Source organism: Daucus carota, chromosome 2 (genome assembly GCF_001625215.2).
Source record: "Daucus carota subsp. sativus chromosome 2, DH1 v3.0, whole genome shotgun sequence".
Classification (NCBI taxonomy): Eukaryota; Viridiplantae; Streptophyta; class Magnoliopsida; order Apiales; family Apiaceae; genus Daucus; species Daucus carota.
The window spans coordinates 51,983,728-52,001,454 of NC_030382.2; the positions used below are offsets into that span (position 1 = coordinate 51,983,728).

The following is a 17,727-nucleotide window of genomic DNA, read 5'->3' on the forward strand; positions in this document are numbered from 1 at the left end:
ATTTAAAAATACGGGGATTAAGCAAATATTTGTTGATATATTAATTAAAAATATTTATTTTATCCAATTTAATTTTATATATTATTTTTTCGACCGCTAGACATGTATTTTAATACTAAAAATATAATTTTTGTTAATTAGATTTTTTTTAAATAATTATTTAATATTGAAATTTTAATTTTAAGAAAGAAAATCTAAAAATAATACATCGACACCGATTTAACCAATATTATAAATATTATAAATATAAATAAATTGGGGGCACGGAGGGAGTGGAATTTAGGATGGCGTTGCAACCGTTAAACAGAAACCCTAGAAACTGATATATTCATATCAATTATCAAAGATCGAATTGCCGGAGAAAGGATCAGGGCCGAATAGATGGAGAGGATTGTTGCCAAAAAGTATAAGCTAGGTCGAAAGATCGGTAGTGGATCCTTCGGTGAAATCTTCCTCGGTATACTCTCTCTCTCCCTCCCTCCCGCCCTCTTTCTCCCCCCCCCCCTCTCTCTCACTCTCTGCCCCACTATCTCGCTCTCTGTCCTTCTTACTCCCCTCTGCCCCCTCTCTCGGTATATGTGTGTATATATTTATGCGTATACTGTTATTTAATTTCTTCTATGTGTTGTCTGAATTCAGCTACTAATATTAATACATTGGAGGTCGTTGCTGTTAAAATTGTAAGTTTACCTTTTCAATTCTCATTTTCTGTTGCATAAATTCTAATAGAGTCAAGGCTAAATGTGTTAATTCAGCTATGTGTGTACATAATCATACGTTTAAGTGTTGGTGGCTTGGTGCGCTACACTAGAAACTTAAATTGGAGGTGCTCATGGGAGGAACACACACATATTATAATGAATTCAAATGATGCTAACGTTAATGAATTGGATTTTTTTTCCTCATCCGTGATTATGTTAAAAAATATAAGTTAGCCCCTGTGATTACAAATTCTGGGTCCGCCGCTGGTGGTGCTGAGGTTGGAAGAATCATTTTGATCCATTTGCCGATAGATTACCTAGCGTCAATGCCTGTTGATGCTTATAATGTTCATGTTGCTATGCATTTTTACTGCATATTTGTTTTTATGATATGATTTACTTATTTCCTTCAACATTTCTGCTGATTTTGCATGTGAGTTGTAGTGAGTGAAGATTACTCAAAATGACAAAGGTTATAATGATAGTAATAATAATATTCTTGTTATTAGCAGTCAAATATGTAAGCCTTACCTGTGATTGAAATTTGATACGTGATGGAAGTGTGTAGATATGTTTGATAGAGTAAACTTGTAGCATGTTTGCTTAGCATCACTTTTGCGTATATTGCTTCTATGTGAATAAATACTAAGTGGTTGTTTTCATGTTTAGGAGAGTAGAAAGACAAAGCACCCTCAGTTACTTTACGAGGCAAAGGTGTATAACATTCTCCGTGGCGGCGGTAAGTATGTAATTGTCGTTCGTTTGATATCTTAAGCTATTAATTGCTTTTTGTACACATGATACACTTACAATGTTTTTGGGATCTTTCAGCTGGTATTGCAAACATAAGATGGTGTGGCATAGATGGAGAAAACAATGCTCTTGTTCTTGACCTCTTAGGACCAAGTCTAGAAGATTTGTTTGTGTATTGTGGTAGAAAGTTTTCACTGAAATCTGTTTTAATGCTCGCTGATCAAATGGTACTTAGTTGTTGGACTATATTAATCATTTTAAGTAAACCTTTATAACTTGCATTTGTTACTTACTAAAACTTTCAATTATCATTTTCGTTTTATAAATGCATTTGTTTCTCTTTATCATATTCCAGCTCACAAGAATTGAGTATGTTCATGCCAAAGGGTATTTGCATAGAGACATTAAACCAGATAATTTTCTGATGGGTCTTGGTCGGAAAGCAACTCAGGTAATTGCAGTTATAACTTGTTCACTTGTACAATATGATGCACTTCCGCTTCCACATTTCTGTACTTGTACGGTCTTTTCTTTGGTCATCATCAATTGTCAAATAAACATGGTTAAACTATTAGTCTCTTGCATCAGGTTTACCTTATTGATTTTGGACTTGCAAAAAGATATCGAGATACAGGCTCTCACCGTCATATCCCATACAGGTTAATTTCTTTAAATCTTCGCTATTCTTCTCTTCATATAAATATTAACTTATGAAGCACTAGTTCTGATGGCTAGCCAAAGTTGAAAGTGACTTTTTAGTGCTAAAATAGAACTTCCACTTAAATGTTTGATTTTAAACTGAACCAACTATTTTTCTTTTGGTGGTGTGATAAGGATAACTGTAGCAGTGTAGCTACTAGCTATATCTGTCAATATAGCTTTGATACAAATTGATTAATCATAGCTGTAAGTGAATGCATAAATGTTGAGCATGTGTAGCAAATGGTTAATTGGCTATAGCTTTTTTAATAAATTGGTGCCAGAAAGTGTTTTTTGGTGCTGAAATAAGGATTATACTCTAACGCTATGCTGGAAGGGTTATATGCTATAGCCATTTGGTTAAAACTCATGTGTGAATGATTTCTTGCTCTTTTTCTGATGAAAAATGTGGCAAGGATGGTTATAGTCATTGTTGGCCATATATTTAGAACCAATTATTCGTTCACAAGTTCCCATTTAGTTATTGCTAGGCATTGGAGTGATCATTTTGTAAATCTAGTTAGAAGTTGAAAAATATGTGTATTTTTCACCTGATAAGTAAGTTATAAGGTGGGCCAAACATGCCTATTAGCTATGCAATTAACTATCGATATGCATTCGTTTCGTATTTTGATCTATATTTGGGTATATGACCAAATATCTATTTATTGGACTTGGTCTAATGAGCTTGGAGCATAATGTATACTCTGTAGTTTATAATATATTTGCTAATATTATTTTTTCTCTTCAAGACAGTTTGTTGGATGGTTTGCTTTTATCATGGTGAATTTTTTTCCCCTTTCAGCAAGGGGTTTATGTACATATTAGTTACATTATTGGCTTATACTATTGTTCCTTACATTGTTGGCTTATAATTTATGACATTGTTGCTCGTCTTTGTACTAAAATTGCAACTTTTGACCTTACACAGAGAGAACAAGAATCTAACGGGAACTGCACGATATGCAAGCTGCAACACTCATTCGGGTGTTGGTTAGTTTTGCTATCATTAGTGTTTATTGTCAAAAAGTATATTAATCTTTCCAGATTGATGTTTACGAGGGCGACATATTTTAATTTATCATTCTTTGATGCAGAGCAAAGCCGTCGTGATGACTTGGAGTCACTTGGCTATGTTTTACTGTATTTCTTGAAAGGAAGGTATATCCCTGATTAGTGCTCTATACTGATGATCATTGTTAGTTGTTACAAACAATATTTCGCCACAGCTTTAAATAGGATAGGGCTTTGACTTTGACCCTTGCAATGCTGCTCTTACCGTTGTATTTTTGTATTTGTAATATATTTATTTAATAATTCAACATAATCAATTTAGGTGATATTATGACTTTGTGATAGAAAGTCAAGCTACTTAGTGATTTACTTAGTCTCTCGTTTCAGCCTTCCATGGCAAGGTCTAAAAGCTCCAACAAAGAAGCAGAAATATGACAAAATTCGAGAGAAGAAGCTAGCAACTCCGATTGACGTAAGTCCGATAATCTGAAATATTTGCTTAACTGAATCGATTTATTTGGGCAGATTAGAGAATGAGCAGAAGGATGGTACATAGGATCCCTTTCTTTAGTTATATAAATTCTGAGCAGTTACTTAGTTAGCAGTTCCTTCAGTTATTATATGTATTGCGCTTACTCTCATAACTTGTATTTGATTTTTTTTTACAATTGAAGGTGAAACATAGTAATTTTAAAGTTGTGATTTTAAATGTGTCAGCAACATCCTGGTCATGGTAGTAGTAGGTGCATCAGATTTCCAGTATCATTAGGCTTTTTATTAACTTCACTATTATTATATTATCATCAGGTTCTATGCAAGTCCCACCCGATCGAGTTTGCATCTTACTTCCACTATTGCCATTCTTTAAAATTTGATATGCGGCCTGATTATGGATTCTTGAAGCGTCTCTTCCGTGATTTGTTCACCTGTGAAGGTTTGTATAATAGTACCAACCCTAATATTACTAGATTCCTTAATACATTGAACTGTACTAATATTAGTCTCTCTTCAAGTTTGCTGTTGGTTCTTATGGGATAAATCATGTTCTACAAGATGCATACATTTCTGTACATATGTATCTATATCTCTCTGTCTATAATAGTATATTCTAGAGCTTACTTGTAGTTAATGAAGATCAACTTTCTGTATTCTTTTGAAATATGAAGTAAATTATAAGTATCTTAAGTGGTTCACTATGTTCTCTTTTAATGTGTAGGTTATGAGAGTGATAATGTATTTGACTGGACCATCTTGAAGTATCAACAATCATCAAAGACAAACCTGATGGACTCTGTTAGTATCTCCTTGAACTTCATCGATTATTACTGCTTAACTTTTGCATTTAAATTCATTTTTTCATTCCTCGTCCATTTTTCAGGGTAGTTGCTTCTTTTAAATTATCAGAGTAATTTCTTTTGGCTTATGATCTATATGACTGATCACTCATTATATATGAATCTAGAGTTTGCAGCCAGTCTCTGGAATGACCAGCACAAGAGTGTCTCCAGGCGACAAGCATCACAGTAATATCTATTTCCCACTCATTAAAGCTTTATAATTTGTGTTCATGTCATTATTAAGTTGCCCTCCATATTTGCCATTACCAGTTTATGATTGGTTGGGCTTTTGGATGTCTAGAAGACTTAATTTGAGCTAGCCAAGATATGAGGTAGTTTTAATGAACTCTGATTCATCATGTTTAAGAACGGTGAACCAACTTGGATGAAGGCATGCAACAATTTCTTAAATATCAAACAGCACTAAGACAGTATGTTAGTAAGCAAGTCAAGGAAGTATTATGCCTCTACAAGGATCTATAAAGCTTGTTATTACTATTGTTTCTGGAATGTATATGAATTGAGTTGGCTTAGGGGCTACCTGGTTTTGACGTGCTAAATTCCAAACCTGGAGAAAGTATATTAATGTTTTAAAATCCCAGATTAATTTAAAATTTCAAAATGAATAACTGTAAATCAAAATAGAGAAAATTGTTAAGCTCTGTAATTAAATCAGTTTAACTCAACCTACGTGATGATTCACTTGGTTGATTGTGAACAAAGTCTTGTCACTGAATGATGCTTTTCAGTTTATATGCACACGGCAAGTAATATATTCCTCCTAGATGCTGAAGTGAAAGAAATATATCCAACTTCAAATTTGATCTTTTTCTTTATTTTAAGATTCGCCTTTCAATATCGACTCTCCTTTTCTGTTCATCTATATATATGCCCGTCTATATGATATGCCACTGTGTTATTAACTGTAGTTGATGCACGAGGCTTCTTATGGTAAGTTATTAAATGGAGATATTTGTAAATTGTGATGGCCGGTTCAATTCTGCAATCCAACACAGTATTTGTTTCTTTTACAGTTTCATCTACTTTTGCTTTCATGTAAACTAGGCAAAACTTTGCTTTTGGTTGTGTATTTGTATATGCAAGCTCTTGTTATTATAATATACTTGTAAAATCTCACTGAATAGACATCTTTTTATAGCTTTTGGAAAGCTGGAACCTCTTAAAAGATATATCAAGAATGAACTATCTCAAAACTGTTCATGATAGTTGGACATTATGATTGTAATAGAATGATAATTGCATATTTTTTTTATTTTGCTCTCTGTTTTAGGAGGTTATGCCAATGAACACGAAGGATCAAGTAACCTGATGTGTCCAGACGACCACATGAACTTCAGTTCAGGATTAGCGCACAATTTGATTGCAGATAAATCACTGGATAAGAATGTGAGTTTTTTTGCCGGAGGTCACTTTACTTTCTTCCAATTGGCTTATATCTTCCTAGAAAATGTGTCTTTGTAAAGTATAGTTGATATATAGGCTCTTATGATTAGAGTATATGATTCTTGTCCAATAGCTTTCTGCTGATATTTCACTATTCAGTGTGACTTGTTTTATTTTTAAATTTATCACAGACTATAAGCAATGCACACATGCCATCCACTAATATAACATTGGGTGCCCCTTCCAAGCAGAACTTTCCAAAAACAGAAGACCTTGCTGCTGCAGCTATTGATCAGGAACTTGATGACAAAGCTGTGGCGTCAAACAATTGGATGCAATGAGTGCATTGTAATTGCTCAACTAAGTGAACCGGTATGGAGCTGCGGAAGATCCATTACCTGTTCCTAGTTGATAACAGAAGTTAAAATTGTTTGATGAATTGACTTCATTTATTTCATTTTAGATGTGGAAGTGAAGCAGCATTCTAGGGATGGCATAGCAGATTCACCAGTAAAATGGAGTTATTTATAGGTTCTATCTGTACCAGATCACAGAATGTATTTCTCCAGGTGACTCCGAGCATGACCATGCTAAAGGTGCTAGAGTTTTGCCCGTTCAAGATTTGTTATGGGTGACATAACTATTAAATTTATATGTAAAGTGTTGTCGACTTGTCGTTTGCAATCAGCGGATCATAAAAAGTTTTGTTGATTTTGATGGCAGTTTTGATAGTGTATTATTGAATCAGGAATGAGTTCCTTTCCATCTTAGTTGCTTTAGTTATTTTGAATCAAAGCCCGGATGTTTCCTGGAACAGTTTTGCCCTAAATATCCTGGCTCATAGAGTGTTACATTACAAGCTTTCAAGGTTTTGAGGAGCTCCTTTAGGTTTACTGCTTATTGGCATAATTTCTTACTTTCAGATTTTCATATAGAAGGGTTTTCAAACTATTAATCATGATGGGACCATACTGGAGTCTGGAAGTCTTAATGTCAAATCAATCTGGTTTTTAAAAGGAAACTGAAAACTATCCAGCAATTGGATGTGGAGCAATCTGCCCTGCAGCTAATGAGGTAATTACTGACTTACCGGTAGTGCATGTGTGTAATCGAAAATGTTGTTGCCTAGGAAATTAAGTGCGTGAATCTGTTTAGAAGCCTTTTTTTTTATCCAGTTTGTTCAAGTTGTGGTTGCAGAGATAATTGAAGATTTTCTTTGTTTTTGTGCAGGTGCTATGGGTATATGAGACGATCAATTAGATGGTGATTTTTTCATGTGGTTTTAAGTTTCTGACTTGTAATTAGTAAAGGGTAAAGGAGGTGGAACTTCACTTTCAGAACCAGCGCTAATTGCACAATTGTCTCCATTTGACATGTGAAGCTTGCTTTTTTTCCTGAAAATTGACAATATCCTGTAAAAATATACATTGTAAATTTTGAAGTATGAGCAGAAAAAGTTATTATAATTATGAACGAGAATTGATCAACTATACCAAGATTAATAATCAAAAGCAGTTTGTATTTTTTTTCTTTCCTAAAAGCTGTTTTTCGAATGTTTTTCCGTAGAATATTATTTTAATACAAGACTAGAAAAGAAACTATTCAATTAATATTAATATTTTTTAAAATACGTAATTTTGAACATTTTATTATATATATTTTTTAAAAGAGAGATGTAATGGGTCGTTTGGTTGACGGGAATTTAGAATCATGTATGCGTTTTGTTCATTTCAAACCCATACATGCACCCATACCTTAAACCTCACGATATGGGTTTTTGATACCCAAGGGAGGAGGTGGGTATGAGATGAAGGGTATGAGAATCAATTTCATTTTTGATTTTTTATCTCTGTTTTAGTAATTAAATATTAACTTTTATTACAACAATAATCAATGATGCAAAAATATATAATAATAATATTTTTTTTAATTTTTTTAATTAACACAAATTAATAATAGATTTTTTTTTAAATTTGGATTTTTTGATTCCAGAATCCAACCAAACACATGATATCAGATATGATATCTTAAACCCATACCACCTTAACTCGATACCTCATTCCAACCCCATACGACCCGGCAAACCAAACGACCCTAGGATGAGTGGTTAGTTTTATAAGTTGCACATAATTATTACTCCCTCCGTCCCTCCCATTTCTTATCGAATGGGTTGGGCACGGAGGTTAAGAAATATGTATAAATTAGTTGAAAAGAGAAAGAAAAGTAGGTAAAGTTGTGGGACTCATTGAGTTTTTATGTATAAAAAGAAGAGAGTAGAGTAAAGGTAGTGTGAAAAGGAAAGAAAAATGAAAAAGTGGTGGGACCCATTGACTATTTTTGGTAAGTTTTGAAATGTAAAGAATTGAATGTAACACCTCAAAAGAAAAAGTGTAAAGAAATGGGAGGGATAGAGGGAGTACTTTTTTGCCGAAACAAGAAAAATTAATAACACACTGCTACTTGCACAATTTTCACAAAATGGAGCCTGTCATTTAACGTAACTGGGCATTGAGAAAGAAATGGTTGCAATAATGCAGCAAAGCGCATGGGTTCTTACGTAACATTCGCGGAAGTGGAATTTATCTTTTCCTAATTATTATGTCGGGAAGTTTTTTTTTTTTTTTTTTTTTTTTGACGGATTATTATGTCGGGAAGTTGAAAATATGGTAAAGTACATCACCTATCTCCTAGGAGAATATGCAGAGTGGTCGGCCTATTCTGCATTATGGAGTTTTTAGTGACCAAGAGAGGTGTGTAAATAGAACAAACAAAATAAAATATACTCGCGGCACGAACTTTAATGCTCTCGTAAAGTGTAGTTATGTAATTTATTTTTAAAATTTTCTTTTTCTGAATTAAAGTTTGGATGTTATATTTTTATTCAGAAAAAGAAAATCTCATAAATAAGTTACAGAATTATAAGAGCATTGAAATGCGCGTCGAGCAGTTTAAAAGAAACGTATACAATTAAATGAGACATAGAGAGTAGTAATGCCCTTTTTTTGTGTTCTCTTAATTCATTACTTCTTATTTTATGGGGCTAAAATAATCAAAAAAATTCTGGAAATTCAAATTATCCTTTAGAAATTTAAAATCCTGAAAATCGTAATCATAAAATGGATACTTTGAGAAGAGTAAAATCCATTTTGTGTATCCATAATTAGTGTGTCAGATAAATCGAAATACTTCACTTAATAATCCTATTATTGTTATGCCGAAACAAGTATAACCTGATTTCTGCAAGGTATAACCTGATTATATTAATAGAATAAGATCCGCACTGTAATTAGCCAAGTTCTCTATTATCTACGAGTACAATTAAATGAAACATTTAATATAAGTGACTATTAAGGTGGGGTAAGTAGCAACTTTGATGGGTTTTAAGTATACTTTATAGATCAGAGGCTAAGCCTAAACTCGGAGTATGACATATTGACATGTATGTATAATGTACTCTATGTGTAGAGCTGACTTTAGGCAATTGATTGATTATGCGGAATATACAGCTGCCCTACTGTTTTCAAGTCAAATAACACAGCTAATAAAATAATTTATCTCCTCCTTGAAAATGTGAATAATCATAATTCTGATAATATTGGTGTTGTTTAATCTACATTACTATAACATGCCTACTAACCTAGAGCTATACTCCCTCTGTCCCAGTCAATTGTATACATTTCTTTTTCACTGCTCGACACGCTTTTTAAGGCTCTTATAAAACATAGTTCCACAACTTATTTTTAAGATTTTCTTTTTTTGTATAAAAATATAAATGTTATACTTTTATACAAAAAAAGAAAATCTTAAAAATAATTTACAGAACTATACTATATTGAAGCATTAAAGTCCGTGCCGCGCCTCCGTCCCCCAATGTATACTATTGACTGGGACGGAGGGAGTACTTTATCATCAATCGGCAACATGCTAGAACATAGAATCCTTAATCCTCTCTGGCACTGATTCAGCTACTTATTTTTTTTTCAAAAATCATCAAAGAAGAAAACGCTCTACGTTTTCTGAATCATATCCAAATTCCGATGAACCTTCGTCCACATGGAGCACGTTTTTTCACACTTCTAATGTGTGAAATAAATATTTTACAAACAAAACTTTTTACTGCGTAAAAATATATTATGTTTATATCCAAAATAAGAAATTAGTAAAAATATAATTTGAAAAGATGTAATTTCTAAATATTAAAATTTAAGTAAAATAAGTAGCTCACAAAATTAGAAAAATCATGCAATGGCATGGCAGGGATATCAACAACAATTGGACGTGCAATAGTAAAAGAATAAAATACGAAAGGAAGCTTTCAAAAAAGTTCTCTCTCTCGACATTTGATATTGAACACATATTTTTAAGTATTTTACTTGGGTAGTTAAAAATATTATTTTATAAATTTTTTTTCTGAATAAAATTATCTAACAAAATCACAAAAAAAGCAATTAAAAAATAATTTTTAGTTTGAACGTCTAAATCAAAACGTTAGATAAGAAAAGATAAGAAAAAATGAGAGTGGTACAAAAGCAAGAAAGTACAAGTGTGCAAACTGACTAGCTGAGCATTTTGAAAAAGAATTGTCACACGAAAATAATATTAAAGTTAGTGCAATATATAAACAACGTCAGAGACCTGTATAATTAACGTAGCCTAATTAGCTGCTCGGACGTGGAATCTTTTACTCTCTGGCACTATTAAATATGTAATGATTGAAGCAAGCAAGTCTACACATACACACTCACCAATCACCATACCTCTTGTATAAATATACTCACAGACCCATGAAAGTTTTGTACTACTAAGTTTGAGAATATAACCCTAATATTCTGCACGTAAAGTCAGGTGATAATGGCAAAGATTGCATTAGGCAGCAGCGCGGAGGCGCTCCAGCCCGACTGTTTCAAAGCTCTCGTTGTTGAATTTATCTGCACCTTTCTTTTCGTCTTCGCCGGTGTGGGATCGGCCATGGCCACTGGTACTTGACTATTCCAATTTATTTATGGATTTGTCTAGTGTGTAGCGTGTGTCCATGTGGACATGCTAATCGCAGAATTTTATATGTTTGAGATATTTTGATAGGTGTGGTGGTTGCATATGCAGGGATCCATCATTATTAAAATATGAAAGTTAATAAAAATAGTCAAACTTATTAATTCCACGCTTAGCATGTGTCAGGGCAGACACGGGAAAAACCGTTTATTTATTAGTTTGCTTTTTAATTTTAATTTTATCGAAGCTATAGCTACACAGCTAATTGATATGTAACGGTGCATGCAGATAAGCTGAGTGGAAATGAGGTGGTGGGACTATTTTTTGTGGCGATGGCGCATACACTAGTGGTGGCTGTCATGATCTCTGCAGGATTTAAAATCTCCGGCGGTCATTTAAACCCCGCCGTCACGCTCGGCCTGTGTGTGGGTGGTCATATCACCGTCGTCCGCTCCATCCTTTACTGGATTGATCAGTGTTTAGCTTCTGTGGCTGCTTGTGCTCTTCTTAAGTATCTTACTGGAGGATTGGTAAAACCCTATCTTCGAAAATTTTATGATATGTATAATATTCTTTTAATACCTAATTAACAAACTAATAGCCTGCCAACTACAAACTGTTTTACTGAAACTAATGATTATCTGAGACATTTAATTTAGGTTAAGCTGACTTGTAAGAAATTGACAAACAAAACATATATTCTCTAAAATATACAAGTACCTCTTGAGAACGTCCATCATTATATGATTGCGTGTTGAAAATACGTGCGGATCTAGGATTTAAACATTGGGGGCATTAAGCAAATTTTCGGAAAATATCTATATAATTTTGAAATTTTGTGGAGGCACTTCTATAATTTTGCAAATTTAGAATAATTATGAAAAAATATTAAATTTTTTTTTAGGGGGCAGTGTCCTCTACCTCTTCTTAGATCCGCTCCTCGTTGAAAAGAAGTGGCTAAAATAAAATTGGACGGAGAGATGTCAGCGTATATGCATAATGCACCAGCACAAACCTAGTCATATATAGACCTAAATATAAAATATTTAATTTAAGTATGGCTCCAGCGAATCATATTTCCCAACTGTGATAATGATGCACGTATATAAATGAATATAGAAAACAGTCTGAAAGTTTTTGTTCAATTATTTGATTTTTAAAATTTGAGTGGTTGATGTAATTTGATATGTGCAGAATACTCCGGTACACACACTGGCTGCTGGAATGGACAGTCTACAAGGAGTTGTCATGGAGATTGTTTTGACGTTTTCCTTGTTATTCACAGTCTATGCAACTCTTGTGGATCCTGAGAAGGGATTTCTTTATGGTTTAGGCCCTTTACTTACTGGATTTGTGGTGGGGGCCAACATCATGGCTGGTGGGGCTTTCTCCGGGGCTTCCATGAACCCGGCTAGATCATTTGGGCCTGCTCTGGTTACCGGAATATGGACTGATCACTGGGTCTATTGGGTTGGGCCACTCATTGGTGGCGGGCTTGCTGGCCTGGTTTATGAGAACTTTTTCATTGTTAGGTCTTATGTTGTTATTTCAAGGGATGATGAAGAGAGCTAAACGTTATGCTCTATTGCTCTTTATCTTTGTTCAATCTATCAATCAATTGCATGACTACAATTCTACAAATCTGTTGATCTGTGTTTAATTTTGTAAATCACCACTTACAAATCGTAAGAAGGCCAAGATCGATAGTTTAGACCGTACTAAAATTTGATCAATTAAAATTAAAAAATATTTATACAAAACATCTCATTTAAAAGGATGATGTATCATTTGTTTTGCCTATTTCGCCATAGGGTATGCAAATATTGGCCGGGAAAATACAGTTGTGCGCATACTTGTTGGATTGTTGAGGTCTTATGGAGTTGTGGGGCAATTTACTTCTGCCTATAATTGTAGTCGACAAGATGTCCCGTGGGGAAGACCAAAACAACATCAGTTCACACTACTACAGTCATGAAAGCTGCACGAAGTAGCAGGGCACTATAGTTAACACTGGAGAGAGAGGCTAGCTACACATGAATATGCACTAAATCACGACAGTTATTGTGTATTTAAAGTACAAATATAAATATTAAATTTTCGTCTCATATTTTCATATTTTCGGGGAGTAAGTGAGCTACCATGTTCGGGATATGAACGTACAAGTATGCCCAACCAGATTAGTAAGCTGACCCGGATACTGATTTAACAAAAAAGACAGAGTGAAGTACTCAAGTTGATACCTGGGGTCTAGAATGTCGAGAGAGTTGAAATAATTTGTAATAGTTTCATCAATGATCAAATTGATATGTCATCAATGACAAGATGATAATTAACACGTTTAATAAAACTCAAGTGAATTTTCCAGGTTGCTGCCGCTGTGGAAAAACCTGCTTATTTCATCTTCATAAATAAGCGTCTCAGTACCAGTACTGCTCAACATTAATTTAAACTCTCTAACCAACTAGCTACACTTTCCGACTCAAACCTCAAAAAATGGACAGAAACCTAGAAGTGGCGGTCATAAAGGGCGATGTTGCTGCCTTCCTCAAACTTGTGTCTCAAAACCCGAATTCCGTACACCAAACAGTTTACAAATCATTAAACACCGTGCTTCATCTAGCTGCGAGATTCGGTCATGTCGAATTAGCAGCCGAAATCGTGAAACTGCGCCCTGAACTGGTGGCTGCAGAGAATAGAGACCTGGAGACGCCTTTGCATGAGGCATGCAAAGAGGGCCATGTTAAGGTGATGAAGTTGCTGCTAGAGTCTGATCCGTTGGTTATTTATAAGCTCAATATCCGCCAAGAGAGTGTGCTTTTCGTGGCGTGTCAGAGAGGAAGAGTTCAAGTGGTGAAGGAATTACTGGTGTTCTTTCCAAATCTACTAATGCTCGAGGTGGATGCTTTGAGTAGTACTTCCCTTCATGTGGCCGCTTCAGCTGGTCATACAGGTACATCCCAATCTTGATTCCAACTTAATTACTTTGATTCCTGTTCTTTTTCTTTTTGTAACAAAATCAACCACAAAAATTTGTGTCTTGATTCTCACCCAGTTCCGTATGATATCATGATAAACTAATGACCAAGTGTTTCCAAAATTTTGGATATAGAAATGCACTTTAAGTTACATAAAACAACTTTATCGATTTCCATTTTCAAGCTATTTTCTGTTCAACTGTATACCATCATAATATCATTTTTAATTATATACCATCTCGTCTTTAGAAGAACAGTACATGGACGTAGGATGTTATAATTTCTCTCTCGTATATTACACTACAACGTTACATTGGAGGGAAGTTCTCATCATCTAATGCATAATATCATTTCAACACAACCTGGTGATGAAATTGCGTTGGATATGGCACAACTCTCCTGATAAACAAACTTACTTTAAAAAATGATCGAGTGTGTGTGTGTGTAATTATATAGTGCAATATGATGTTAGGTGTACCTGTACAAGTATAATCGATAAAAAAGAACAAATTACAAAAATAATAATATTTTATCTGTCGGCTAAATATCATTGACCTGTAACGGAGTTGACTTGTCCTTTTCTCGATGATGTTCCTATCTAATACCACTCCTTATATATTGATGGAAATAGCTTGTGATCGTGATTGAACTCTTAATCTAGCTCTTAAAGCATATAGTGTTTGTAAACTCATATGAATTAAGTTTCTTAATTCTCTGTTAATACATATTGGAACGTTAATTTTGAACACGTGACTTGATTTAAGAAATTTCACACGGCATGAAATGATAACTTTGGTAACCAAAACACTTACTAATATTTTCTTTAATTAATTACATATATCTATAAATATTTTTTTTCAAATTTTAGTGACCATATATTTAGCTAACTTGCCCTTAATATCATCTTTATGGTGCAACTACTTTCATAAGAGGTACAAAAGTCCTAATGCATTAAAAGTCGTAATGCATTTGCAAGTTGCATGCTTGTGTCCAACTTGCTGGAGTAAAGGGTCCCGAGAGAAGGCGACCGCCGGCCCCCAAAACTAGAGGAAATAATTTCCTAAAATATGCAGAATTCTGAATTCATCGATTATCTTTTTCATCATTAATTTGTTGATACGTCAAGAGTTGAAATAATTTGTGTTTTCATCATGGTCTCATCTCTGCCTTGATGCGAACTTGCTGAATACATGCATTTTTATATAAAACTCAACATTTCTGGAGTAATGTTTTCATACCTTTTTTTTTAAATATTTTTTTTAAAATTAAGTATTATGCCCATATTTCTACATTGCCTCCTCCCCTTTTAAAGTTAAGGTCAACTCTTGACCTTAGAGTTGCTTACTTTTCTTAATTAGTATAGCGAGACAGACTCGGATATATACATTATTATATGAGATTATTATATTTTTTATGACGGTTTTATTTATGTCTATCTTTTATGTCCATATCTCTCTTCAACAAAAATTTATTTAATTTATTCTACTTTTTACGCAAATACTAGCGGCTCAGTTGGCCTTTTCATAATTAAATAGGATGCATGTATACAGCAGCGGATCAGACTACAAAATTAAAGGAGGCCAATGTTTTAAAAAAAAATTAAGAGGGGTAAAAAAAATTGAGGGGTCAATTTCAATTTTACAACCTAAAATATGTATAATATTAAAAAAAAAACCCTACTAAGATCCGCTTCTACATGTATAGTTGTATACATAGGGAATGTTCTAACTTTGGAGAAACTTTACTAAAAACATAAATACTTGTTAAAACGCATCTTCCACCTTCGTTGATTATAAACATTGTGTTCTAACACATACTTGTTATCATTGTTGATTATAAGTAGTGTCTTTATTTTATAGATTTTAAAATAATATGTATTTATTTAAATTTATATTATCACATATGAATTTATACTGAAAATGATAATTACTCTAAATAAGATTCTGCGTTTTTTCGAACAGAAATTGTGAAGGAAATATTGAAAGCCAGGTCTGATTTTGCAAGTAAGAAAACAGCAGACGGATTGACACCTCTGCATCTTGCATGTAGCAAAGGTTATCTAGAAATAATAAGGGAGTTTTTAAATTTCGACAACGATCTCTCCTTCTTACAAGACAATCAAGGTAGAACTCCTCTTCATTGGGCAGCAATCAAAGGCCGACTTAACGTTATAGACGAAATTTTATCATCAAGCCTAGAATCTTCCGAATTGGTTACATATAACGGTGACACTGTTCTTCATTTGGCGGTGAAAAATAATCAATATGAAGCTGTAAAATATATGATGGATGCACTAAATACCACAAAGTTGATGAATATGCAGGATAATGATGGAAATACTATATTGCATCTCGCAACTGCTGGAAAGCTCAGAGCTGTAAGAATATTTCTAGGTCACTAACTATTTCTTTATTGCTACATTAGCTATAGTTGATGGGTTCATCTCATAATGGCCTTCTTCCATGATTTATTTATATGTTTCATATTGTCTTTGTGAGAGCAGATGGTCAGCTTTCTGTTAAATCGTGGCGTTGAAGTGAATGTCCTAAACCACAATGGCTATACAGCATTGGATCTGGTTGAATCTGAATCAAGTAATTCTGGTGTACTTGTAATCGTACCGAAATTGCAAGAAGCCGGTGCCAAAAGAGGTGAACAATTGCCCCCTAAGTCACAAGAATTACTACAGATACATGAACCACCTCCGGGAACATTCCCAGACAATTCACCATACACTCAGCCTTATCACCATAACCCTAAAGCTCAGCATAGACAGAAGCACAAAAGGTCAAAACAACTAAAGCACCAAAATGAAGGATTGAGGAATGCAAGAAACACCATAACAATTGTAGCAGTATTAATAGCCACTGTTACATTCGCTGCTGGAGTGAACCCTCCTGGTGGATTTGACCAAGATTCTGGAAGGGCAAAATTGGGCACCAAAAGACCCTTCAAAGTATTTATGGTGTGCAACATATTAGCTTTGTTCTTGTCATTAGGCATTGTCAATGTGCTTGTTAGTGTAGTACCCTTTAGGCGAAAATCAATGACCACACTACTTACGATGACACATAAGGTCATGTGGGTTTCCACATTATTCATGGCGGCTTCTTATATTGCAGCTGTGTGGGCTATTTTGCCACAAAAGAGGGGAACAAATTGGGTGCTCGTGGAGCTATTGATAGTTGGCGGTGGTTTAACCTTGTTGATTTTTCTTGGGTTAGGGATTTTATTTGCTCGGCATTGGATTCAGAAGAGGCAATGGAGAAAGCAAAAGGGGAAGAAAAATAAAGATGGAAGCCCGCATAGCAGTAGGACAAGCAAAATTGCTGATTTAATGCACGTCAAGAAGAGCCGTGACTCTAGTAGTAACTCAGATGTTGATAGCTCGGATCTGGGCTATTATCCTTTATAATTAATTTTAAATACTTGTTGAATTTTGTAAAAAACACACACATATATGCTTTAGTTACATGTGTTAAAACTTAAATGGGTTTGTCTAGTGTATACCCACGGGTACATGCTAAGCGCGGAATTTAATATGTTTAGAAGATTTTAATTGATGTGGTTATTGTATTTGCAGGGGTCCATCATATGAAAACCAATCAAAATCTCCCAAACTTGTAAAATTCCACACTTAGCATGTGTCCATGGGCACACGCTAGAAAAACCGAACTTAAATTAGAACAATTCTTGATAGAAGTTTGATCAAGTGATATACAACATGAATTCAGATTTATCATTTCTCGAAACAAAAATGAGAAATTAACAACATTTGGTTTGATAGACAGATTAAAATGACAATTATACATCTATAATACATATTCGTATAAAGAATATGTTTTCAATCAT

At 34.1% G+C, this 17,727-nt stretch overlaps 3 protein-coding genes across 6 annotated transcripts; all 3 read left to right on the forward strand.

Annotated features, from left to right (window-relative positions):
* Nucleotides 1-242: 242 nt before the first annotated feature.
* On the forward strand, nt 243-7,377 carry LOC108210089 (casein kinase 1-like protein 4). Of its 4 annotated transcripts, XR_010289185.1 has the most exons (17): nt 253-457; nt 640-680; nt 1,371-1,440; nt 1,533-1,681; nt 1,810-1,905; nt 2,043-2,113; nt 3,085-3,146; nt 3,251-3,314; nt 3,555-3,639; nt 3,975-4,101; nt 4,384-4,460; nt 4,630-4,690; nt 5,796-5,911; nt 6,160-6,280; nt 6,372-6,504; nt 6,832-6,982; nt 7,139-7,377. XR_010289185.1 is itself a non-coding variant. In XM_064088067.1 (15 exons), the coding sequence occupies exons 1-14, from the start codon at nt 382-384 to the stop codon at nt 6,247-6,249; spliced, it is 1,185 nt and encodes a 394-aa protein (XP_063944137.1). In that variant the 5' UTR covers nt 243-381; the 3' UTR covers nt 6,250-6,280; nt 6,372-6,722. The 4 variants fall into 4 exon arrangements, 3 of the variants coding, with proteins under 3 accessions (XP_063944137.1, XP_017236835.1, XP_063944138.1); XM_064088067.1 differs by lacking the exons at nt 6,832-6,982; nt 7,139-7,377 and having other exon boundaries at nt 243-457; nt 6,372-6,722; XM_017381346.2 differs by lacking the exons at nt 6,832-6,982; nt 7,139-7,377 and having other exon boundaries at nt 251-457; nt 6,100-6,280; nt 6,372-6,675.
* Nucleotides 7,378-10,553: 3,176 nt separating this feature from the next.
* Nucleotides 10,554-12,541, forward strand: LOC108210235 (aquaporin TIP4-1). The gene is made up of 3 exons (XM_017381535.2): nt 10,554-10,886; nt 11,189-11,430; nt 12,095-12,541. Exons 1-3 carry the CDS (start codon nt 10,760-10,762, stop codon nt 12,470-12,472), a joined length of 747 nt encoding a protein of 248 aa, XP_017237024.1. The 5' UTR covers nt 10,554-10,759; the 3' UTR covers nt 12,473-12,541.
* Nucleotides 12,542-13,272: 731 nt separating this feature from the next.
* LOC108210234 (ankyrin repeat-containing protein At5g02620) lies at nt 13,273-17,438 on the forward strand. The gene is made up of 3 exons (XM_017381534.2): nt 13,273-13,850; nt 15,837-16,252; nt 16,379-17,438. Exons 1-3 carry the CDS (start codon nt 13,394-13,396, stop codon nt 17,288-17,290), a joined length of 1,785 nt encoding a protein of 594 aa, XP_017237023.1. The 5' UTR covers nt 13,273-13,393; the 3' UTR covers nt 17,291-17,438.
* The last annotated feature ends 289 nt before the right edge of the window (nt 17,439-17,727 follow it).

Bases quoted from the DNA above. Each gene is read 5' to 3' on its own strand.
- LOC108210089 (XM_017381346.2), top strand. From the start codon at position 382: ATGGAGAGGATTGTTGCCAAAAAGTATAAGCTAGGTCGAAAGATCGGT. The intron at 2,114-3,084 runs GTTAATTTCTTT...GACCTTACACAG, and splicing joins CACCGTCATATCCCATACAG to AGAGAACAAGAATCTAACGG. The intron at 3,315-3,554 runs GTATATCCCTGA...CTCTCGTTTCAG, and splicing joins CTGTATTTCTTGAAAGGAAG to CCTTCCATGGCAAGGTCTAA.
- LOC108210235 (XM_017381535.2), top strand. From the start codon at position 10,760: ATGGCAAAGATTGCATTAGGCAGCAGCGCGGAGGCGCTCCAGCCCGAC. The intron at 10,887-11,188 runs GTACTTGACTAT...CGGTGCATGCAG, and splicing joins GGGATCGGCCATGGCCACTG to ATAAGCTGAGTGGAAATGAG. The intron at 11,431-12,094 runs GTAAAACCCTAT...TGATATGTGCAG, and splicing joins AGTATCTTACTGGAGGATTG to AATACTCCGGTACACACACT.
- LOC108210234 (XM_017381534.2), top strand. From the start codon at position 13,394: ATGGACAGAAACCTAGAAGTGGCGGTCATAAAGGGCGATGTTGCTGCC. The intron at 13,851-15,836 runs GTACATCCCAAT...TTTTTCGAACAG, and splicing joins CGCTTCAGCTGGTCATACAG to AAATTGTGAAGGAAATATTG. The intron at 16,253-16,378 runs GTAAGAATATTT...TTGTGAGAGCAG, and splicing joins CTGCTGGAAAGCTCAGAGCT to ATGGTCAGCTTTCTGTTAAA.